The sequence below is a fragment of the Mixophyes fleayi genome, chromosome 2 (genome assembly GCF_038048845.1).
Source record: "Mixophyes fleayi isolate aMixFle1 chromosome 2, aMixFle1.hap1, whole genome shotgun sequence".
Classification (NCBI taxonomy): domain Eukaryota; kingdom Metazoa; phylum Chordata; class Amphibia; order Anura; family Limnodynastidae; genus Mixophyes; species Mixophyes fleayi.
In genome coordinates, this window is record NC_134403.1 from 57157095 (window position 1) to 57183473 (window position 26379).

Sequence of the window (26379 nt, forward strand, 5' to 3'; positions counted from 1 at the left end):
AAAATGCAGTTAATTAAACACACACATACTTTTTTCAATTTATTACACACCTAAATCCATGGATGAGATCCTCTTCTGTCTTCCAGCTTGTAATTCAATTGGTGAGGGGGTACCTGTAGATGACGCATACTACTGTGGTACTAAAAGTGCCAGCATGATCTGGCTGCCATGGGTATGCTGACACATGTACTCTTGCAGGGGGAACCCTGTTCGTCCCATGCAACTGATGCTACCAGTACTTGGCAAATTTTTGATTACCGCCATCAGCATGTAGCTTACACCAGGGATCGAGCACATGCAACAGATACACCTTCTGTCTTACCTCTCTGTCTGTATGTATTACACAGTATTGTTTTATTACTGTTTGTTCACAATTGTAAAGCGCTATAGAATTTGCTGGCGCTATATATATAAATAATGATGATGAAGACAGACGTATCTGCAGCTGCTTCACCCTTTGAGTGTGCCACAATTCCTATAACACGCCCTTAATGCACTTGCCCTATATTTGTCCCCCCCTTAGAGTAGCAAGTGTAAGATGTGGCTGCATACAAACGTAAGAACGTAGTACGGAAATGCGTATTTTAAGCACGAAGAAACAAACAAAAAAAAGTACACAAAACTACACAAGGCCCTTAGTTGTATTACTGAAATTATCAATGCTATTATTTTTTTTTTTTAATGATCATTGATAGTAACAACTTTCTATAATAGACATTTAGCACCAATTTAAAGGTTTAAGTGTATTGTTGCCCTATAAGCTGTTTTAAACTTTTACTCTAAAACATCATATGCTTAGGGTTCTTGTTTTGCACTGTGTGGTGTATCGATGCATTATTTCAAAGAGGATACAAAGTAACATCACTGAAAGGTTCTTCTTTCCCAAGCTTACACACGTTTTGCCCTTAGTTAAGATGGCTGTCGGAAGACTCAGTGTAAGTGAAGTCAGACCAGAGAGTGACTCACAGCTCTATGAACACGTAATAACTCTTCAAGCCCTGTTTAGCCGGCTACCACACGCCGCCTGTACATAAATTGATGTTATATTCCGGCTTTTTTCATTAATAGAACGGCTTTATTTTTTAACATGAATTGATATATTTGAAAAAGAAGTTTACTCGTTGATATATTTTCTCTCCTACTATAGTTTGTTCTGTATTTTTATGCAGGCAGTTTTGAGGGCAGCTCTAATGCACAGACTGCTGGTGACGATAATCTCGGTGTGGCTGCTAGTTTTCTGGTTTAAGTGATTGACAAGTTAGAGGAGCTGGTACTCTGGTCCGCACAAGATGTAAGTATTGATATGATAAAGAGGTATTTATGTTAATGTATGAGCGTTTTGGTCGGAATGAATAGCTTTACTAATAAACCTTTGCAGATCTTACTTTCTTTTTTTTTTAGTATGTTCTTGGATCGTGTTATTATTACTAGCTCAACCAGAAAAATTAGAAACGTAAATGATCCCTCAGTTGAAACTGAAATAAATTTATTTGCTGGGTTCTATAATATTCTGATGGTAGTCCTAAGTTTTGACTCCACAGCTGTGTTGTATCTGTAAGTCACACCATACCCAGTGAGCAGCCCAATGCAGTTCTAGGGGTATATTTACTAAACTGGGGATTTGAAAAGTGGAGATGTTGGAAATAGCAACCAATCAGATTCTAGCTGTCATTTATTTAGTACATTCTACAAATTGACAGCTAGAGTCTGGTTGCTATAGGCAACATCTCCCCTTTTTGAATCCCGCAATTTAGTAAATATACCCCCTAGTTCCTGTGACTAGAGCAGTGCTTCCCAAATCCAGTTGTTGTTTTTTCTTATCAATAAAGTTTTTATTGAAAAATGTTGCATAGATATGGGGTACAGAACATAAAGATGGAGTTAGACAATGCAAGGGGAAGAGGGGGTGGGAAGAGGAGGGACCCGAAGAGGAGTCCCCCCCCCCCCATCAGAAGGGGAGGAGAAAGGTTGCTCAATGTAACATAATACAATATGCTAATGATCATCATCACCATTTATTTATATAGCGCCACTAATTCCGCAGCGCTGTACAGATAACTCACATCAGTGCCTGCCCCAGTGGAGCTTACAGTCTAAATTCCCTAACACACACACACACACACACACACACACACACACACACACACACACACACACACACACACAGACTATGGTCAATTTGTTAGCTGCCAATTAATCTAACAGTATGTTTTTGGAGTGTTGGTGGAAACCGGAGCACCCGGAGGAAACCCACGCAAACATAGGACATACAAACTCTTCACAGATAAGGCCATGGTCGGGAATTGAACTCATGACCCCAGTGCTGTGGGGTCATGAAAAAAACAATAGCATAGCCACGCAAAGAAGTCAGTGGCTCCTGAAACCCCTCCCCTCCGCTAAAAAAGTGCCCTATATAGCGGCACTGTACTATACAGCAGCCGCGGCGCTGTCAAAGAAGCGTCCGCGGTGGTGCTGTATTGTATACAGCTCTCACTTTTTTTTTTCCGGTGGAGGGGAAACCCCCCTTAAAAAATGCTCTGTGCGCCCCTGGAAGTATAGGTCTTCCAAGGAGAGAAGGTGAAACCCTTAACCTACGAATCTACCTGAGGGGTTTCAAGCAGGATTTGTGGTGAGTGGGTAGGAGAGGGGGTAGGTGGTCTACCAGGCGCTCCGGCTCCTTCTGTAATATATATATGCCAGTTTAGCCACTTCATGATGGGGGCCGAAGCAGAGGTAGAGTAGGGCATATCGATCGCCTCCATCTCAAAACTATGCACAATTTTAGAGATGATTTGAGGTAGTGTAGGAGGAGTAGCAACCTTCAAGTTTTGGTCTATCGCTGCTCTGGTTGTTGTCAAAATATGGCCCAGGAGATATCTGTCATGTTTAGGGAGGGAGGCGGGGTATAAATGAAGAAGTGCCAGGCCTGGATCCATGTCAATAGGGCCACCCATAACAGAAGAGCAAAAATCAAAGACCTCTCGTCAGAGAGGGCGTATGATAGGGCAAGACCAAAAGACATGAAATATATCAGCTATTTGGTCGCATTGACACCAACATAATTTTGTCTTGGAGGGCCATATAACATGGAGCCTGGCCGGGGTCAGGTATAGTCTGTTAACCAATTTAACGTGCATCTCTGTATGGTTGATGCACTTGGATATGTGGTGTGAGGTAGAGTAGATATATATCCACTGTTGGGGGGAAAGGTTAAGGTTAAGGTGGAGGTCTAGTTCCCATTTGGTTTGGGATGAGGACTTTATGGAGACTGCAAGAGACTGTATGTATTGATACCAAAAAGTTATACCTCCTCTGTTAGGGCTTTTCAACAATCTGTCCACCATGGGCTGGGAGGTAGGACTAGGGAGTGAGGTGTCTTGGATCCCGAGCTTATCCAGTGAGCATATTTAAAAATTTCTCTGGTAGGGATATTAAAACGCTCCTGGATAAGAGAGAGGGGAAGGAAGAGGTCCTGGGCATAGAGAAGTCACACCTCTAGCGAGCCAGGTAGTGAGGTTAATATCTGGGATGAATTTAGAGAGGGCCCAAAGGGAAATATTACGAGTTGGTAATGATAGCTCAGGGTGGCGGTATATTAATCTGTCCAAAATCAGCAGCGCATTCGAGATGGAGAGGAGACGACAGGGGGAAGGGAGCTGAGCATTTTTAGAGATCCATATCAGGTATCAGGTCTGCTAGGGGGAAGGTCGAGTAGGAGCCCCGTTCTAGATCTACCCACGGCTTTGTATTAAGAGGTAGAAACCAATCTCTAAGGTAAGTTAAAATGTGGGCCTCTTGGTCTAAGACTAGATTGGGGAGTGCCAAACCTCCCTGCTGCTTAGGGAGAGTCATACATTGGTAAACCAGGAGGGGGCGTTTTTGTTTCCATATGTACAATGACATCAGTTTATATAGAAGATCCATATAGCGTTTGGGTACAACATAAGGGATAGTATGAAAGATACACATTAATTTCGGAAGTAACATCATCTTAAAGGAGGCAATACAGCCCAGCCAGGAGACCTCGTAGTTGATCCAATTTTTCAGAGATGTTGGAGTAATGGGGCATAGTTGGCTTCAGAAATATCAGCAATCTTAGGAGTAATCTGGATACCCAGATATGGTAATGATTTATGAACCCACTCAAAAGGGAACATCTGCTTCAGAAAAGCAATATATTAACTGGCAATGCTTCTGACTTATTGACATTCAATTTATAGAAAGAAGCAGCACTATACCGATCTAGAATGAGTTGCAGTGCCACTAACGAGGTCTCCGGGCTGGAAACAAATAAAAGTACATGATCTGCAAACAAGCATAATTTATGGGAAGTGGAGTAAAGAGTGATCCCTGAAAAATCAGGAGCAGAACCTATTGTTTGGGCCAGGGGTTCTATGGCAAGGACAAACATAAGGGGGGACAGGGGGCAGCCCTGTCTAGTTCCATTGGAGATGGAAAAGATGGGGACAAAAAGCCATTACTAAAATTCCTAGCTGTTGGATCCTGATATAATACAAATATTGAGTGAAGAATATTGTGTTGGAAACCAAATTTAACTAGGACCTCCCGCAAATAGAGCCAGTGAAGCCTATCAGAGGCTTTCTCCGCATCTAAGGAGAGCAATGCCAGTTTGTCTGGGGTAGACTGTATATAGTACAACACATTCAGGATATGTCTAGTGTTATCTGATGCCTGATGGCCAGGAATAAAGCCTACCTGGTCCGGGTGAATAAGTTGGGGGAGAAAAGGATTTAGTCGAGTGGCAAGCAATTTGGCAAAGATTTTCAAGTCGAAATTCACAGGGCTATGGGCCTATAATTTTTACAATCTGAGGGATCTTTACCCGGTTTTGGGATCATAATAATCTGGGCTTCGAGCATTTCAGCCGGGAAGCTGCCTCCATCCAACACACTATTATATAGGGAAGTAAGAATGGGAACAAGAGTTTCCTGGAAGGTGGAATAGAAGGTATTAGTGAATCTTTCTGGACCAGGGGCGTTTCCTTTCGGGAGTTTTTTTATGACTGCTTCCACTTCTTGATGAGAAAGTGGAAGGTTGAGAGATATTAAACTGTCATTATCTAGCATAGGGAGTTTGAAATGGGCCAGAAAAGCAGAGATTGAGTCGGGAGTAGGTTGGGGAATGCTGTTATCATCACTTAGGTTATATAGTTTAGTGTAGTAATCAGCAAAAAGGTTTGCAATCTCAGTGGGGTTGTGGGATTTAGTACCACAAGAATTGTGGAGGGTTTTAATTCTATTACAAGCCTGTTTCCCTCTTAACTTACGTGCTAACAGCCTGCTTGTCCTATTCCCTATGGCATAGAATTTTTGACGTAATTTAGTTAAAGCAGTATTCATGCGAGAGCTAAAGATGGTATTTAATTGTTTCCTTACATTGTCCAATTCTTTCCGTAAAGATTCAGAAGGGCCTGATTGGTTTTGAGCCTCTAGGGTAGCCAATTGAGACTCGAGAGTTTTTTGGCGGTTAAGATATTGTTTTTTCATTTGGGCGCCTATTTGTATAGCTTTACCCCTGAGAACTGCTATTAAAGCACACCAATGTGGAGCCAAGGATGTATCCTCTGGGCTATTAGTTTGGGCGTAGAGCGAAAGAGCCTCCGAAAGATTGGTTCTTGGTTCAAGGGAGGAGAGAAGATTTGGAGGCATTCTCCAAGTCCTAGGGGGGAATCCTAGTCAAATCCAGTTTTTATGGAGCCCTAACACTGCTTGTTTCCCAGTCACCTGTGGATCTTTTACAGTGTGTCAGTCAGTAATAAATACACCTGTAATACAGCAATGAAATCTGGAAATCATGCACTGTTGGGTCCCTGAGAATTGGATTTGTGAAACACTGAACGAGAGAACCATTGTGTATTGTACCCATAACATAGCCCACTAACTAATGGGTTTTTTTTGTGACTTGGTAAAATATAAATGTACCTGATTTTGTTTCTTATCTAGAGTAATATTAGCCAGAGACACCGCTGCTAATTACTGGTCACTAAATTTTATACTGATTAATAATAATATATTATGGAAATGCATTATAGTAATATATTTAAACATTGTCTATAATTCCTCCTAACCATCCTAAATGCTGCAGCGATCTTCCTCTCGCATTCCACATTCACTGTACCACTCTGCAAATCCCTACACTGACTTCTCTTAACCTCCAGAATCCAAGCTACTCACCTTTAAAACTTGCACCAGAACCTCACTCTCCTACATCTCTGACCTCCTCACGAGATACTCTCCCTCACACGTCCTTAGATCTGCCTCTGACCCACTTCTCACCTAATCTCTCACAACTACATCTCACTCTTGCCTCCAAGATTTCTACAGTGCTGATCCCCTCTTAACCCTTTATCCCGCTTTACCAGACTCTTCCAGTCTTCAATCTATCATGCCCTCTCTCAAGACCTACCTCTTCACTACCTCTACTGTATACTACTCCTTCTGTACATTACTAGCTACCATCCTCTTCCTCTAGCTCTTGTTGCCTCATTAACCCTCTCCCTGTAGATTGTAAGCTCTCACAAGCAGGGTCTTCTCAAGCCATCTGTCATCATCATCTTCAACTTTTATTTATATAGCGCCAGCAAATTCAGTAGCGTTTACAAGTAGTGGACAAACACAGTAATAAAACAATACTGGGTATTACAGACAAAGAGGTAAGAAGGTCCTACTTACAATCTATGGGACAATGGGAGTTGGATACAAGAGGTAAGTCTACATATTGCATTTCAGTCTAGCCAGATTGCAAAACTGTGCTATATGATCCAGTCACACAGCAATGTTGTTCAGGGGGTCAGAGGAGTGTTGTCTTGTGAATTGTGTAAAGGGTGGCAATAGGTTAACCGGAATATTATCAGCTTGCCTGAAGAGGTGGGTTTTCAGAGAACGCTTGACATGTTGTAGACCAAAGGAAAGTCTTATTGTGCGAGGGAGGGAATTCCATAGAGAGGGTGTAGCTTGAAGAAAGTCATGTAAACAGGAATGGGAGGATGTAATGAGAGCGGATGAGAGACTCGGATCTTGTGCAGAATGAGTTGTTATTTTGAGACAATTGAGGAGATGTATGTTGGTGCAGTTTTCTTGATTGTCTTGTAGGTTAATAGAATAATTTTAGTTTGGTTGACTGATTTTTACAAAATCCAATGTGGAGGGTGACAGTGGTTCAGCAGAAGAAGAAAGATCTACAAGGAAAATCAATCTAGGTGCTGCGTGCAAAATAGATTGTAGGGGTGGGGGGAAGACCAGTAAGAAGGGAATTGCAATAGTCAGTGCAGAAGATGATGAATGCATGAATTAGTTTTTGCAGTGTCTTGTGTAACATATGTGCATATCCTGGAAATGTTTTTTAAATGTATGTGGGGAACAAAGGATAGTTGTGAGTCGAGGATCACACCTAGGCAGCGAGCTTGCAGGATGGGATTTATGGTCATGTTGTCAGCAGAAATGGAAATGTCAGGTAGGTCATTTCTGTTGGCGGGTAGGAATATTATTAACTACTTTTTTGAAATATTGAGTTTGAGTTGGCGAGAGGACATCCAAGATGAAATTGAAGAAAGACAGTCTGTCAAGCGGTACAACACAGATAATCATCATCATCACCATTTATTTATATAGCGCCACTAATTCCGCAGCGCTGTACAGAGAACTCATTCACATCAGTCCCTACCCCATTGGAACTTACAGTCTACATTCCCTAACATACACACACAGACAGAGAGACTAGGGTCAATTTTGATTGCAGCCAATTAACCTACTTTTTTTAGTATGTTTTTGGAGTGTGGGAAGAAACCAGAGCACCCGGAGGAAACCCACGCAAACACGGGGAGAACATACAAACTCCACACAGATAAGGCCAAGGTGATGGCGAGAGATCAGGAGATGACAGATAAATTTGGGTATCATCCGTATAGAGTTGATGCTGAAATCCAAAGGAGCTAATTAGTTTTCCTAGAGAACTGGTTTAGATAGAGAACAGCAGAGGACCTAGTACTGAGCCTTGTGGTACTCCAACTGATAAAGGAAGCAGAGCAGAGGTGGATCCTGAGAAATTAACACTGAAAGAGTGATTAGATAGGTAGGGTGAGAACCAGGATAGGACAGAAGCCTGAGCAGAGATGAGCGATTGGAAGTATGTTTGTTTAGCAGTGTCCAGCGCATTTCTATAGGAGTTGTAGATAGAAATATATGTGAAGAAATCATTAGAGGTACAATATTTACGCCAGTGACATTCTGATTTACAGGAAATCTTTTGAAGATTTCATGTTACTTTAGTGTGCCGCGGCTGACATTAAAGTCAACATGATGTATGAATATTCTCTGGAGCCATTTGATCAAGGGCTGTTGCTAGGGTTTGGTGAAAATGACGTATTTATCTATCAGGGGAGGAGAATCCAGAGATTGGGGAGAGAAGGTGTTGGAGAGAGGTGTAAAACTGTTGAAAATTAATAGTGTTAACATTTTTGTGGGTATGTGGAGCTCTGATAGAGTTTCATAGCAGAGAGGGTAAAGTACTCGTGTAGCTGATAAGGTGATGATCCGAGAGGGGGGAAAGGAGTGTTAAGGAAATCAGAAACTGAGCATAGTCTAGAGAAAATAATATCCAGGCAATGACCAACCCAGTGAGTAGAGGATTCAACCCACTGGGAGAGGCAGAGGGAGGAGTTTAGAGGGAGTAGTTTGGAAGCAAAATTTGAACTTTGATTAGCAATGGGGATGTTGAAATCACCCATGTTGATGGTGGGGTTGTCGAAAGATAAGAAGTGAGGGAGCCATGCAGAGAAATCTTCAAGAAATTGTTGGTGCGATCCAGATGGGCGATAGATCACAGCAACGCGCATAGACAGCAGGAGTATTTTGTTATATGTAGGTAAATGTATATATGCTGTGTATGGAACACTGCAGACATACAGATAACTGTATAATAATGAACATATCAGCATGATGTGTCTTAATAGGGTGTTGGACCAGCAGCACAGCTTAATGTACTTTAGTATAGAGTCTGGAAGTGGATGTGATGCCATTCTCCCATAAGAAAATTCCTTTAGTCGATATTTTGTTGTTGATTGTGGAAACTGCTGTCTCACTGCTTCAAAATTCCTTTTAAGTGTTCAGTTGGGTTGAAATCTGTTGACTGGGATGGCCCTGGTGTTTTGCTTTACTTCATTTTCATGCACATCAAATTTGTGTTGTGGATAGGTTTATTTTAATCCTGGAGCATCCCAATCACATCGCAATTAAAGAAAAAAAAAAAAAAGCTTCACTGCAGGATCAAGGTGATAACTAAGTTTTGTGAACTCTGTAGTTCCTTAATGCCACTACTTGTCCACCAAGCACATTTTTAGATGCATGCCCATGTCACTGTCTTTGGAAACACACCCCTAAAAGTAATCTAGTTTTGGGGGTTGATGGATATATCAGAAAATGCTGGGTGGAAACAGAGTAAAAATGTCACATCAAAGCCCACCCTAATAATAGTACTTTAGGACCACCCCTTTATTCATTTAACCTTTTCTGTTTTTCAGTTAATGCAGCGTATTTCCAATAGTGAGGTTGTAAGTCATCAGCCAGTAGACAAATTCCATTAGTAGTATATGTAAACAGGATCTTACAGACAGACTGTAAAGTTGGTATCCATTCATCATCATCATAATTTATTTATATATATATAAATATATATCCATTGAACAAAGTAGTTCCCTTCATCATATTTTCTAACTTCTTATGTTTTTAAAACCACTTTCCTGTATCCTTTATTTTCAATGTATGGTAGTAAAACATTAAAAAATGCAATACGTTTTAAATGATTGTATTATCTGTTGGGGGATATTTTGGGGATGTCCATTTCAGAATGCTTGAACATGTCTTTTCCCATTTTTCTTTCTTCCCTCTATGCTTTCAGCCATTCCAAAAGACATTGCACTAGAGCGAGCTGGAATTATGGCTTGGAAATGCACCCTAGCTTGAGTCTGTGCCCTCCTTTGGAAACCCCTTTCTAATAAATTTTACCCTCAACATAAAACAAATTGGGTATCTGTCCACATCAACATTCGTTTTTGTGCTCATTTACAGGGTAAACAAGCATACTCTGAAAGCCGTCAATAACACTTCATTAGAGCTCTATTAATGCTCTACAACCACAGCCTCCAGTGCAGAGAGCTGGCTCACCAAATCAGGTGCCCCCCCCCCCCATATGCTGTATGTGGGGGTCAGATTAATTAAGAAATCAAATCAGTTTGTATTAAGCTAATGCAAATATCATGAGAAAGGGGCCATATTTTGGTTTGGGGTTTCAATCTTGTATGCTGTTTTTGGTGTGAAGATTTGGGTTGTGTATCACTGGTTGTGTTGAACTTTCTTGACTATTTGAATGACTTCTATATTTAGAGTGTCACCTCTACGACTCCTTCAAAGCTGTCACTTTCCAGACTTCTACTCGTCTCTCTATAATTTGTCTGACCCTCTTCTGACAGGAGACAAATTATATAGAGCAATAGACTCCTTCCTAATTCATAGCCAGAATTATTTCATGAATTCCCGCATTATGTATAGATCAATTTCGCTATTGAATGTGTGCTTAAACTGTTATTGAAAATTATTGCAACTCACCTAAACTCCATCTTTGCTCCTTAGTCCATCCAGACTCACTCAGGTTTGTCCAAGGCTGTCAGGCTTAGGACAACACAATTATGCACAATTGACCTAATCTAAATGGCTGACCAACAGCAATGTCCTTCCCTAATCATGGCCCTCAACATTGAAAAGTATTCAACCAGATAACCTGGCCATTCATGATGAGAACCCTAGCTATAATGGGTTTCACTGGGTCATTTCTCAATGGAGTCTCTTCCCTTTATCATAACCCGTCACCTACAGATTCTGCCTATAGCTAAATGCCTTAAGCATTTACCATTTCTAACGACGAGACTTCCCTTTATCGAAACCGCTAACCTCTCTCTTTTTTTTTTTTCTTTTTTTAGTACAATCAAACTACATCAGGATGCAAAATGAAAACAGATAATATTGAGTTTCTAGATTTACATATTCCTCTGACTGCAAACAAACTTCTAGAACTGAACTTTATTTTTTTTTTAAACTGCCCCCCTATTCTGGCAACTATTTAGTATGATCCTATGCCCTAGAACAAAATGTTCATCTCTAAAATTGACCAGTTCAACTTGGTCAAGATTACCAAAGTTGCTCTACCTTTCATATGACAGATTTTGCTCTTGAATGTTGTGCCTTTTTCTCAGTCATTCATTTGTAAAACTGCCTGATGAAGGGGCCTCTGTGCTCTGAAAGCTAGATAAATATAATATTTTTTGGGGGTTAGTCAATAAAGGTATCACTCCTATAATACTTTTGGGTTTTTTTTGACACGGAAGTATTTAACATCCCATATGACCGATTTAAAAGTCCTAATACTGAAAGGTCTTTTTAAAAAATGTCAGGGAGAGAAAAATATGGGAATTCAAGCTGATAAGAACATTCCAGTCATTGACTAAAGGACTCAATCTAACACCTGGATTTATGACCCACTACATGGACAAACTTCACACCCCACAGCAGAGTGCTGACCTCTGAACTCGTAGGACTTTTACTCTTCCATCCATAATGAAAACCTCCTTTTTATTACTTTAACTTATCTTGATGATGTATCTCCCCCTGTACAAATTTCTTGATGTAACAGCTCTTAAATGTTGTGCCTTTTTCTCAGTCATTCATTTGTAAACCTGCCTGATGAAGGGGGCTCTATGCTCTGAAAGCTAGCATATATAATTTTTTTGGGGGGTTAGTCAATAAAGGTATCACTCCTATAATACACATCACATAGGCAATTCTTATTAGTGTTTCTCCTCAATCTGTTAAATTTCTCCAACATCAGATCTTACTCTTTACTTAGGCGAGAAAACTCCCTAGACTCCAGCTACAAACTTAGCAAAGACTAGTCTGAAGATTCACAGTTTCAAAAGGTACTCTTCAGCAGCACAGCTTGCCCAGGGTGTCAAATAGCCCTCCTCTTGAACACATAAGCCTGGGTTGACATAGACACAGAGGGCATTAGCTCTCAATCACTCTCTTCCCTTCTCTGACTCCCACAATATCAGTGCCCTCAACCTGACCTACCTTCTCATTTTTACTCTCTGTATATGACTGTTCCAATAAACCATTACTCCCTCCCCCACAGTTCCAATCTGGGGCAACACTTTGTTGCCTCTTTCTGTAAAAAGCACAATACCTTGGAGGGACGGAGAGCTGACGGGTGGCTTTTAGTTTCTTAAAAACGTTATGCTGCTCCTCCACTCCTTTCTCTCCATCCCTGACACACAAAATGGATTCACCACCCCATTTATCAATTCCTCCATCCTGGGTATCTTTTCCACACTATGAAAGCCAGTTTAACTAGCAGGCCTTTAACCACATTTCATTCTGCATGCCTTAGATGCACATCCTCCAGAGGCCTGATATTCACCATATACTTGCCTCTCTCTCACCCTAACACAACAGATCCTCATGAAGTAAAATGGAAAAGTAATTTAGCTGAAACTCTATCTGGTTATGAATAGGAGGATATTTTAGATAACATTGGTAGCAAGTCAATCTGTGTTAAAATCATAGTAAATACATATAAACTATTATACCACCTGTATGTGTACATGTCCTCACCAAGCTGTACAACATACATCCAGCCACTATAGGTTTTGGAGAGGCTACACGTTCTCAGGCTGTTTTTTATACACCTGGTAGGACTGAGTTTTGGATGGATATTAAAATACCTATCTTTGACATTCCTATGTTAACATAACAATCACCCCAAAATATTTTTTTACATCATCCTTACATTACCAGTCACCAAATATTGGTCGTATGAAATATATGACCTGCCTCTTAAGAAACCATTAAACTTCCTTCAGTAGAACGAGGGATCCCTAGGCTGCTTACTTTAACCTGATGCTGCCCTTCCACATGTAAAAGAAGTTTGTACTGTAAACCCCAGTTGTCATGGTGTTCTCCTGGATTTCTTCTGTGATAACCGTAATTACATTTTCTAAAGTATTTACTATCTGCAGAATCTTTTGTCACAATGTTGTTTCTAATTGCAACCTCCTATTTTTACAATCATTCAACAGCAAACCAAGCACTATCAATTGGCTTGGTTTCCAATGTAGACATTACATATGGACAAATTGTACTGTTTGGGCTAAGCAGTGGCAGGAGAATCATTGAGTGTTAAGACGGTTTGACGCATGCTACGTCTGTACACGTTAAGATGTAGAATGAGATGACAAATACTTCTATTATTTTAAAACATAAATAGCCGACTTGTCATATGTAGGAATTTAAGAACATTTTTCAGATGAACACATTACAAACCTTACAGTAGCTTCATGTTTTATTATAAATTCCACTGTGAACTAAGGTAATTTAACAAGTGTATTAAGGAGTATCTGTAAAATGTTATTATATCATGGCCTATGTATTTTTCAGAAATGTTTGACAGTTAAATGTCAGCAGCTTTGAGCATACGTGTTTGAAATCGTAGTAGAAATGGAAATGTCAATAATGACTGTAATGTTTCTTTTATTCTAGGTCAAAGGTAACCTTTAAAATTACGCAGACTGCAGACCCTCGACTTCCATACAAAGTGTAAGTATATATCAGGCCTCAGATGTTAAAGACTACAAAATACAAGATGGTCTTTATAAAAGAGCTACTAATAACATTTACAAATATATATATATATATATATATATATATGTGTGTGTGTAAAAGTTTCAGATAAGTCTTATAAGTACTGAAGATATTCAAAGTAAAGTTGTGGTCATGTGAGGAAACATTTTCCTGCATTCAGTGGTCTTCCTATCAGTAATCCCATTGAGTGACATTGCAGTCAACTTCATTTGCTTTAGCACATAATGGCTGATTACATAGAACAACAGCTTTCACTAACCTGCCCAGTACATTTTTATACCATGTCAAGTTTTGTTACGAGTTGGAAATTTGAATAGTGGTAAATTATATTCAACGCTCTTTATATAAGGGAATTTTGTTTAGCAAACCCCCTAAAATTTCTGTATGTTGGAAAGGTGAGTGAACTGTGCCATTTTATAATTCAATTGTCTAACACTTTATGGGTATATTTACTTAACTGCAGGTTTGAGAAAGTGGAGATGTTGACTATAGCAACCAATCAGATTCTAGCTGTCATTTATTTAGTACATTCTACAAAATGACAGCTGGAATCTGATTGGTTGCTATAGGCAACATCTCCACTTTTTCAAACCCCCAGTTTAGTAAATATACCCCTTAGTGTAAACAAGATAGGGGCAGTGTTTGATTCTCTGTAATGCCACTGTTGCGCCAACAATGCTAAACCAAGACAATTCTCCTCAGAGTAACATTAACATTTGGCAAAAAAATGAGTAGACCCCATATTCAAAGCCTGCTGGGTCTGCACCACAAAACACTTTGGTTTTTGCTCTGGGTGTTTGTGCCTATATGGTCCACCAGTGCACATCATATTGCAAACCTACCCTGCACCCTTAGGGGGCAATCCTGCAAGCTAGATGTGCACCTAGGTGTACAGAGAGAGGGCAAAATCTCAAGAGGTATCTTGTGCAAAACTATTAACACTTTATAACCTCTAATTTAATTAAATAAGACTTTTTTTCTCATACGATACTTCTCTGTTTAGGCTCAGTTATGGTATAAGGGAATCATGAGACGGGGACATCAGGCCTGTCTTTATCACACATTGCACCTTTTGTGTGTTGAAGCTTTGTTTTACATTAGGCAAAGTTCGCCGACATATTACAATTACAGTAGAAGGTATAAACAACATCCCATATAGGATGAGACCTGATGTTCGCCAGCTCAAAGCTGGTGCAAAAATAAGTTTTTTTGTGTAGTTCAAAATAAGCCAAAGAACGCAGAGCTCTAGTAAAAAAATCACATGTAAAATTAAAACTAAAGTATTTTTATATAATATATGCTGGAAAAATGGGGGCCTACAGCTATTGACATATTCCAGTGTTCAGAGGAATAAAATATTTTTTAGTATCAATGATGGGTATAACAAAGGATCAGTCTCTAATTAAGAACTTTTGATGCAATATGACTATATACTCCTTTGTAATGAATCCAACCTATACTGCAGAGGGGTGTAGTCTGCAGTAGACTTAAGGGGACCTTATTATTATTACCATTTATTTATATAGCGCCACTAATTCCGCAGCGCTGTACGGAGAACTCATTCACATCAGTCCCTGCCCTATTGGGGCTTACAGTCTAAATTCCCTAATATACACACACACACAGAGACAGACAGACACACAGACTAGGGTCAATTTGTTAGCAACCAATTAACCTACCAGTATGTTTTTGGAGTGTGGGAAGAAACCGGAGTGCCCGGAGGAAACCCACGCAAACACGGGGAGAACATACAAACTCCTCACAGATAAGGCCATGGTCGGGAATTGATCTCATGACCCCAGTGCTGTAAGGCAGAAGTGCTAACCACTTAGCCACCGTGCTGCCCCTAACCTTAAGTTAAAAAAAAAAAGAAAAAATACTAAGATGATGCAGTGCATCTATGAATGAAAATTAGAATATATATAATATGGATGCATGAATGATATAGAGCCAGATACTTGCAAAAACTCTTATATGGAAGCAATCAAGATCCAAAACGGGCTCATTGGGCTCCCGGGCTGGTACCATAGTGGGCTACCTTGGGCTGAGTCACTGGGCTACCTGCTCTTTTTTTTTTTTTTTTCTTTAAAATGTCTCTAATAGGCTGTTGAGCTGACTCTCGCCCCACAGGCTAAAATTTGCCAACCAGCCCCTGCTCCAAAGACACAGAGTGATGGAGTTAATTACTCTGATACATGCAACATTCTCTGTCACTTACAAACCAGAAATCCCAAGGAGAAGACTCTTTAGTCGACGGAGGGAACTATTATGGCTACCAGGTTGCATAGTATAGACCATAGATAGAGTAATGTATTAAAATTGAAACTGACATGTATCCAGCCTCTGCCACATTCTCACTGTCTGTACTTCAGTGAACACCAGTATAATTATAGAAAGTGCTGTATAATAGATCTGCTGTATATATCCTAAAGTATATATCATTTTTTAATAAATAGCTTCACTTGTTCCCAATTCTAGTATCTCATAAATGACCACCACACAAAGATAGGGATATATTTATTACCAAGAGAAATATTTTACTTAATAAATGTATAAAAAAAGCAGCATATTGTTGTAAATCTTATTAATGCTCAGATGGAGCTGTGGCAAGTTGTAGACCACTAATGGTTGGGAGAGAAAAAAAAATGGATCTTTCAGCAGTGATAAAACAATAAATTTGAAAAAGTACCTTTCAGATCTATTGTTTCATTTAATCTATCTGCATGTATTACTTGGTACTTCGAGTACACATCTTGATGACACAGAAGTTTAAAGCGATCCTCTACTCTGATGGATATTCACCCATATATGGACCACACCGGTGACTCTCAGACAGCTGGGATCACTATTGTGACACAGGGTCTGGAATCACTGTGAGTAGAAACATTGTTCATTCTGTGCACAGTAAAACAAATCTTCAGTGATCTTGTAACTCTTACAATGATCAGAATTATTTTTTTTGTTTATCACTATTGGTTGATATGAATTTTTCACACCATTAGTATGTTTACAAGTGATGCAAATAGATTTTCCACATGTATAACACCCATGAGGTGTCAGGTATTCAATTTTTACATCATTCTGCCTATCGTCAAAAAAAATCTTGAGTGCATGTGGCTTTGTGACGGCAAAGAACCTCCTAAAATGGTCTCTCTCTACCCCTTTATCAGATTTTTGTTTTTAAGTACTATCTCTCCATACTTTGTAAGGAAGACTGTCACTTCTCCTATCAGCCAGTGCATACGTGCTCCTCTGCAAACGTTGCCATCTTGGTCCACAAATCCATGGTCTAGATTTACTGAACTGCGGGTTTGGAAAAGTGGAGATGTTGCCTAAAGCAACCAATCAGATTCTAGCTATCATTTATTTAGTGCATTCTACAAAATGACAGCTAGAATCTGATTGGTTGCTATAGGCAACATCTCCACTTTTTCAAACCCGCAGTTTACCATAAAAACACCTGGTGGTATATTTACTAATCTAGGTGAAATTGCACAAATCGAGGCACACAACATCACCAAAAAGAAAGGAGTTCCTGCGAGTTAGGAGTATTGCATTATCATTGTTTGGGTTTTGTTCCCCTTTTTAAAGTGTTGCAAAATATATTGTAAAGAGATTTAACTTTTACAATGTATACATTCCCCTCCATCCCTCGAATAGTATTTTGGGGGTCCCTCCCATTAGAATAGCAAGAAAGATTGAATACAGTAGTTTTAAATGAAAGCTAACAGCTGATTGGATGAGCATCCCTGTGAGAAACGGAGGGCAATTAAAAAAAAACTATATTTAAAGTGGAGAACCACTTTAATCAAAATACAGTAGTAATGCATATGCAAAGCTGCACTTGGTCAAGTTAATAAATACAGATTTAGCTCTGCAGGTTACTTTGTATATGCAGATGTATAAATTCAGCAAACAGCTATGGCGCTTATGCTTTCAACCAACAGGAATATCATATGCAATAAAAGTATACCAATTCTATAGCAATATCCAATGCAAACAAGATTCCAGTCTGATAATATGTAGTCCAAAAAAGATATTTCCAATGCTCATATATTCAAAGTTTTTGATCCATGGGCCGATGATGTAGATCCAAATGTCAAATTTCCACTGATGTTCATATATATGAATAAATGGAAAGATCGTATTATCATAAGTAAAAACAGTTGGTTTAATATGCCACGATCAATTACCATCTACCACCCATGTGGTTAAATAATAAATTAATCACCACCATGTGTAGTAAATGATTCCCCTTAGGGTAATGCACCTACACAGGGAGGGTCTTTCCTTCCCAAGATATACGTAGTACATACACGGAGATCTTCAAAATTATTCACCCTGATGTTTGGGCGTTCTCTCAGAAGAGAAAAAAGAGTTGCCCCATATGGTGCATTGCCTCAAAAAACACTTTAATATATACATAAAATCACATAAAACTTGCTAAAAAAATATTTTCAGAGAATAGTCGCCGATGGTTCCGGTAAAGTTGGACTCTTACCCTAAGTGAGATGATATTAGGCGTGTAGGGAAACCTTTCTGTCCCTCTCCACAGATCGGTTAGCCGGCTGGTTATCACTGCACGCTATATAACACTCGGGGATCGATTCCTCATATTCCGGTCAATCCGCGGCTCCTCCCACAGTCGCCTAGATTGCCGACGCGTTTCAATTTGAAAAAATCTTTATCAAGGCTGCCATGATATAGAGGTACATTTCTGTGCACCTCTGGGTGGCGGGAGTTGCAGTATGGCTCTTTTTATCAAAGTAATCAAGAGTCATTTTGATTCTTTCTGACTAGACCACTGGGGATTTACTGGTACAAAATGCTTGTCTAGGGTGATAAAAAAAATTCAGGACAGTTTCCTTTTAGTATATTGGAATATTTAGCGTTTATTTTTAATGGCATTAGATGGGGCAAACTAGACATTAATTGAAAAAAAATTATACTACTAATTAATATGCACTTAATGTTACCCTTATTTTTAACACTGGTTAGATTGATTACTAGTTAGATGTATACTGAACTAGAGCTGATACTGACTTTTCTAGCGATTCCTATTAGATCTTTTTCAGTATGGATCTTGGAGTTCCTTCCATGAAAAGCCTGATTTGGGTCTGTGCAGCTACATCTGCATGCCTTTGTGTGTGTTAGTCCCTAGGATTCAGTACAGATTTAAATACTTTGCAGTATCTGAGGGGGTTGAACAAAACAGATGTTGACCCCCTTCATAAACCAATTTGCTACCATTTACATTGGAGTGTCCAACAATGTCTGTACTCCCAGGAACTTGCACTCCTGTTTCTATTTCGCATTTATAAAGGTCATGCTGCTGACCGGCAATGCAAAGCATAGCATAAATTACATTATGCCTGAAGGTGTAAAATATTGTTGTTCCTCCTGCCATGATTTTTATTGATGTTCTATGCGGATCTGGGCCCGGCCCTTTTTTAACTTGATTCAAAATCAAGTTTGTTTGTTTACAAATTAAGGGCTTTAACATAATGTTCCCGTTTAAATACTTACAACCAGTAATGTCATTGATGCAACAGATATGACACAATTAGAGCAAAAGTGCAGTCAATGAAATCTTACCTTCAATCTAGTGCAAGTTAACATTCACAGACACACAGTGGTGAATGGGCTGAACCCATGTCCTGAGAATGTAGCCTGTCCATTCACTAGTGACCAGTGACCCAACTGAGCCAGTTTGTGCCTCTCTCTGGGATATCAGCGCCTATTGTATTTACTTAGCTTCATCAACGGCCTCAGTGTGTAAGCAACATTAAAGTTGTTTGTGCTACAACCAACCTTTTGCCAGTCAGTCCAGTAGAATGTCATAGGGCTATACCACTCTGCCATCTGTCATAGCTTTAGAATGTTCATATGATTAGAGCAGCCTACAGCCAATCAGAACATTAGAATGTTCACAGCGGCAGGGCAATCTATAACTTACATTCCCATTAGATAATTACAACCAAAATGATAAGTGTCAACTGCAGTAGAAGGAATGATAAAATAAGAGTAGACCATATGATATAGAGGTCATATAGCCAGCTTCTTTAAAGGTCCACTAAACACTAAAACTGAATTTTTCAGCAGATATGAACCATGGAGGTAAAGTCCATTGTTTAGTGTTAAGCTGACATTCTGCTATATCTCTGTTAAAAAGTATAGGTTCTGATACAGATCAAAAAGCTGAGACTATGGTTGCTGTGACATAACTGGCCTCCACCAACCCACACAGTATATTTCTGCATAGCAGCCCCAGCAAAGCTGGCATTCAACCTCAGCAGAAGGTTGCAATGTTCTCTGACTATTTCAGAGGAGTGAATGATGGCATGGTGGACATATTTAGTTAAGTATAAACACACCAGTTATTAAATGTATTATTACTGTGGGAATACTCAGCCATTGCTATGTATTACTTGTGGCTGTACTTGCTGTTTAAGCTTGTATTTATTTCTTATTTACAGGCTAAGTGTTCCTGAATGTACACCATTCACAGCAGTTTTAAAGTTTGCAGCAGAAGAGGTAAGTGTTAAAACAATATCTTATTCTATAGATATCTACTTTGGTGTGTTATATTGTCTGATTCATGTATATCAGGTCTGGCCAACCTGTGACTCCCCAGGTGTTGTCCCAGCATGCCCTGCCAGCTATCTACTGGGAAAGCATAATGGAGCTTGTAGTTTTGCAAGACCTGGAGATCCACAGGTTGGCCAGACCTCATCTATATCTTACGAAACTATTTTATAACAGTTGTTTTTTTGTTTTTGTTTTTTGTTGTTGTTGTTGTTGTTGTTTTTTAACCCATCATATTGAAATCGTTATTGTGACTTTATGGCAGTTGTTTTTGTAACATCACCATACAAGTTTTTGTCATTTGGATCAGTCAGTTATAATGATAAACTCGCTGTTACATTGCATTTCCAATATGTATTTCAATTTGAAAGATTACTTCCCATTCCATTTTCGAATCTTTTCTTAGATGGACTCAGTAACGAGGGAAGTCTCCTGTTCCACATTGGCCCTGATCCTTTTTTTCCCGACTGATTATAATGATAATTGAGTAAATGACACTTGCAGGAATTTAGGAGAGCAAGCTTATTACATTTTGGAGTAAATATCAGCCCTTAACTGTATGAAAATAACAATGGAAAAATCATGGAAATTAAGATTTTGTTTCTATTCTTGTCTTGTCTTGTTTTCCCAAGATTACAACATATTTTCCAGTATACTAAAAGAAGACTATCTGCCATGAAACAAATTAACATTTGTTCATTTGTTTGTGTAGAAGCAATGGAAAAACAACAAACATTTTTTAAACATTATTCCGGATTAATTGCATTGAAAAAAAATACAAAAATAGGTCTGGTTGTGATGGATCATTAACTTCTTATTCTTTTTTTTAGTTTAAAGTACCTGCAGAAACCAGTGCTATAATAACAAATGGTAAGTGTGGTTTTCTCCTATTAGCCATTAAACTGATAAAGAAAAAGGAGACTTCTATTTCCCTTTCTGCTACTCTATTACTTTCATTGAAGTTGTTCCAGTTTGGGCTCAAGGGAAAATATCTGCCCTGTCTCCAAAACTGAATCTTAAAATAGATCGACAATCAAAGAAAAGGGAGGCGTCTCTGTTCTCCCGCATAAAGGACTGTGCGTTAATCCATTTGTCTTTTGTTTTAAACAGTGATACTTAAAAGCTGCATTTCAGTATTCAGTGCTAATGTTAAAAGCTTGTTCTGGGTTCCGGCTGTAAGCTGCTATTATCAGTATTTCATTCCCAAACTCCCCTTAAATTAGTCTAACGTGCTATAGTCTGACACCACATTGTAATGCAATATTCAATCAAATCATAGTGCTTTGTAATAGTTTATTTCAACGGGATTCGTCAAATGCTGTTAACATTGGCAGAAGTATAGAGATTGCGGTGGTAGCATTTGATGCTGGAATGTGACTACTGCGTAAGTGTCGCTGGTATTAAAACATAATTCTTGGTTAGTGGGTGTTTGATAACAACATCAAAATAATTCAGGCTGGAGCAAACTTTTAATAACACTAGTATTTTATATAGCATTTCTGCAAAGATCTCTGATTTATTTATGTGGCATTACTGCTAACATTATTAGGACAAAATATTTATGTAGTGATGTGTTTACAGAGCAAATTATGCCAAATCTTGAAAATGATAAAAGTGGGTTCCGGGGGAAAAATAAGATGAATCTATATATTTAGTGAATTGAATATTGGGATGTACTAATTAGGTTATAATCATGGATTGTTAGCTTTATAGTTTCAATTTGTGTTTTTGCTGTATCAGTAGGGAAGTAAATTAGTCCATATATTTGTCCTATTCAAAGTGTCACTAATTATTTATTAAATGCCAGAGTTTCTTAATCGGGAAAATATTGTGAAAAGAACGATTTGTTTTTCCAAAGGTTTTATATACTGAAAATATATTTCATAGTCTCCTCTCACTGGCCAAATTGTAGTATCTTTTGCTGTTTGCTTGTTGCTTTTTTTATTTAACGTTTAATTTCTTGTCCTAATAGATGGAGTAGGTTTAAACCCAGCGCAGACAGCTGGTAAGTGAAAGTGTTTGGAATAAAGATTTCATGTGTTACTTTTGTAATACAGGTGTTATCTGGAATTCTTGTGACTTGGGGGTTGTCCTTAATTTGTAGCACCATGCCTAAAATATACTAAATATGTTTAAAATGACTCCTGTCTTTCTATATGGTGCCTCTGGAATTCCACTCTCATTACATTTATTGGCAGAGTAGCTGGAGGAGAAGATATTTTGTGGTTATATACTTGGTTCTGAATAACAGGTTTCCAGATTAAAGATCCTAAGCCTGTATTAAGTTTTATAACAATAAACGGATGTGATTTAAATGAATGTAGCACATATAACATTATCCGGTTGTTTAACAATTATTATATTGTCCCTAATTACACATGAAGCTGAAGAACTGCAGATATTTTCTGTTACTGCTGCTTATTAACCCTACTAGACAACATCACAATTTCCTATTCACTAGCACATATTTTAAACAGAGGGGACTTGATGCACTTTCTTTCACAGGGATATAGGACCTGATTCATTAAGGAATGTTAAGTAAAAGATTTGAGTAAGTAGTCTTCTGGACAACACCATGTTACAATGCAAGGGGTGCAAATTCGTTTTTTTATCTTGTGCTAAGTTAAATACTGACTGTTTTTCATGTAGCACACAAATATCAACTTTAAATTTCAGAGTACAAATAAGCTATCAAGTATTTGTGTGCTACATGAAAAAACAGACAGTAACTTATGTGCAAAATAAAACTAATTTGCACCCCTTGCATTGTAACATGGTTTTGTCCAGGAGACTACTTACTCAAATTTTTTACTTAACTTTCCTTAATGAATCAGGCCCATAGTGTTAATTTTTTAGGTTGTGTTGTGCTGTCTTAATAAAGAAGTATCATAGATCAGACATGCATATTCAGGTACACACTTATGCAAAATTTTAAACTTTTGGTTGCTCGTCCGAAGAGACATTAATTAACTTTACACCAGATTATTGCAGTGTTCCTAACAGATGAGAAATTAATTTAAGACCTTTTGATCCTCTGTAATTTAAAATTCACACTGATAGGTTTTGCACATTGCTATTAAATATTTAGTCCCAGCAACAGTGAGGGAATAGCTCTACAGATCGTATTAAAATGACAATCTAATTTTAACATGCATGAACCAGTTAATTGAGATTCCTTACTGTGTAATTAATATACCTGTCATTTTCTTGTTTAATGACCCTTACCAGTATTAAATGTTCTGTGACGGAGTACGTTTTTGTTTTTTTTTTATTATTATTATTTTCTTGTGAAAAGCAGGAAAACAGCAATTACAGTGGCTTAAAATACTTTACTCACTGAATGGACTAGACTTGTTTGTTAAAGACTTATAACAAAAATGTTCTATTCTTTTAAAAAAAAACTACTTAAATAGTGTTCAGGCATCACTGTTGCTATTGCTGTCCCTGAAGATGGCAAATCTAAAAACAAAAAACTTAGGTTTAGTTGTTTTTTTTTTATTACTTGTTACATTTGTGTTTTGATGGTATTTCTTCACGCACCGGTTATTTTTAGTTACTTAAGGATATTTCTGTATTTTGTTTTCTCTTCAGGAAATGTATTCCTTAAATATGGCTCAGAACTCAGACTCATTCCCAGAGACCGAGTGGGCAGCTGTTAATATCAACCGGACGTCTCGCTTATGTGGAACCATATATATTTATTGAGGGCCTTAATAAAGATCAGACTCTGAATTCTAAGTCGGTTTTTAAGATTTCATTCAGTTGGGCCCCTTTTCCTTTAAAGTCAAAGTGACTTTGAAGATTAAAGATTTGTAAGATTTAATTATTACTTCAGATGTCTTTTAAAACTATATAGCCGCAGCAATTCCATGGACATATTCTGTCACTTTTGAAGTGTTGAGTTCATTGTGTATGTGTACTTATAGTTTAAATATACAAGCTACAGCGAGTGGGATACAACTTTTTTTTTTTATTTTTAATCTGTTGTAGTACAAATGAAATTGGTTTACAAAAATATATTTGTATTGAAAACTTTTTTTTATTTTTTATTAATATGTTAACAATCCTCAATGTTAAATTTTGCCTAGACTGCTGGAAGCACAGTTTAACAATTTGACTTCTACACTAATAAATTGGGATCACTCCAGTTTTGTGCTGCTCAGTAATGCAAAGAACCTAACGATGAAGCATTCACCATTCAGAAGGGCATGACCTCACTCACAAAGTAGAATAACTTGAATTGGTTGTCTTAAATGCTTAAAATGCATGCAGCACTACATCTTAATGCATATATACATTTTTTAAGTTAACATGAAAGAAATAAAACATTTTGTTCACTATTTTATAGATTAACGAAAAATTATCATCAAAGGTATTTGCTTCTAATATTTGAAAATTTAATTTAAAGTTTTATACTTTGTGTCTTTTTTGTGGGGGATTGGGGAGGGTTTTGATGCTCTTTAGCATTTTACTATATATTAAGAACATATAAGACCTGATGCTGAGTTGGATGCATTTTGGGCATAACAATAGCACATTTAATCATATATGCTCGATCAGAGGCATCTCCAGATGAGGTTGGCTTTGCATCGGTAACATATATGCCAGGTTTACGCCAGTCATACATACATGCACGTATACATGCACACAACTAGCACAAGAAAAGTTTGTTTTGATAGCAAAAGACACATTTGTAGGCTTGATATAATGCAGCAGATATAATATTTCTTCTCGCTTACAAATGAAAGTAGAAAAAAATATTTTTAAAAATATGGTCACAAAATCCTATATATGCGCAATCAATGCAGAAAGCACCTATCCGCTTCAGGATTTCCAGGCAGCCAGTTGGAAGTGGCTAGAGAGTGTTGGATAAGTAAGTACCTGGCTGTATTTCTCAGCATTGAGGACACCAGTAATCCTGTTCAAATACCCAACTTCATTTGTTGAAATCCAGCCCCAAACTTGCAAGGAACCTCCACCCTGCTTCACTGTTGCCTGCAGACACTCATTGTTGTACCGCTCTCCAGCCCTTCGGCTCAGAACAGGAAAAAAACAGTAGGACCCAGGTACACCCATCTACTGTTCGGAGAAGTCTGGCCAGAAGTTGTCTTCATGGAACAATTGTGGCCAAAAAGTCAATCTTCGAAGTGAAAACAAGACCAAGCAACTCAACTATGCACAAAACTATAGGAACAGGGGTGCAGAAAAATGGCTGCAGGTGTTCTGGACTGATGAGCTATTGAAATATTTGGTTGTAACAGAAGCCAGTTTGTTTGCGGAAGGTCTGGAGAGTGGTACAATAATGAGTGTCTGCAGGCAACAGTGAAGCATGGTGGAGATTCTTTGCAGGTTTGTGGCTGCATTTCAGCAAATGGAGTTGGGAATTTGGACAGCATTAATGGTGTCCTCAATGCTGAGAAATACAGGCAGGTACTTCTCCATCATGCACTACCATCAGGGAGGCTTCTGATTGGCTCCAAATTTATTCTGCAGTCGGGCAACAACCCCAAACATACAGCCAGTGCCATTAAGAATTATCTTCATCGTAAAGAAGAACCAGGAGTCATGGAAGTGATGATATGGCCCACACAGAGCCCTGATCTCAACATCATCGAGTCTGGCTGGGATTACATGAAGAGACATAAGGATTTGAGCGAGCCTACATCCACAGAAGATCTGTGGTTGGTTCTCCAAGAAGTTTGGAACAACCTCCCTGCAGAGTTCCTTCAAAAACTGCAAGTGCTGCTTCGAAGGCAAAGTGTTCTGACACCAAATATTGATTTAATTTAAATTTCTCTTCTGTTCATTCAATTTGCATTCTGTTAATTGATAAAAATAAACTATTAACACTTTTATTTTTGAAAGGATTCTTACTTTGCAGCATTTTTTCCACACCTGTAAAAAAACTTTTGCAAAGTGCTGTATGTTTCAAATCTCTGTATTGGAACAATTGCAATTAGGTCAGCCCTTTCATTGGTAATTGATATATCCTTTAGTTAAACATTTAACTAACTTGTTACTATATTTTTAATCTGTATAACTAGTCTACCATTTCATTGATTAGATTAGCAAATGCATGTCTGTATAA

At 38.4% G+C, this 26379-nt stretch overlaps 1 protein-coding gene across 1 annotated transcript; it reads left to right on the plus strand.

The window, feature by feature from the left end:
* The first annotated feature begins 1180 nt into the window (after nucleotides 1-1180).
* Nucleotides 1181-26146, plus strand: UFM1 (ubiquitin fold modifier 1). The gene is made up of 6 exons (XM_075199027.1): nucleotides 1181-1291; nucleotides 13605-13661; nucleotides 20183-20240; nucleotides 21122-21161; nucleotides 22264-22296; nucleotides 23883-26146. Coding segments are annotated over exons 1-6 (258 nt in total). The 5' UTR covers nucleotides 1181-1289; the 3' UTR covers nucleotides 23951-26146.
* Nucleotides 26147-26379: the final 233 nt, after the last annotated feature.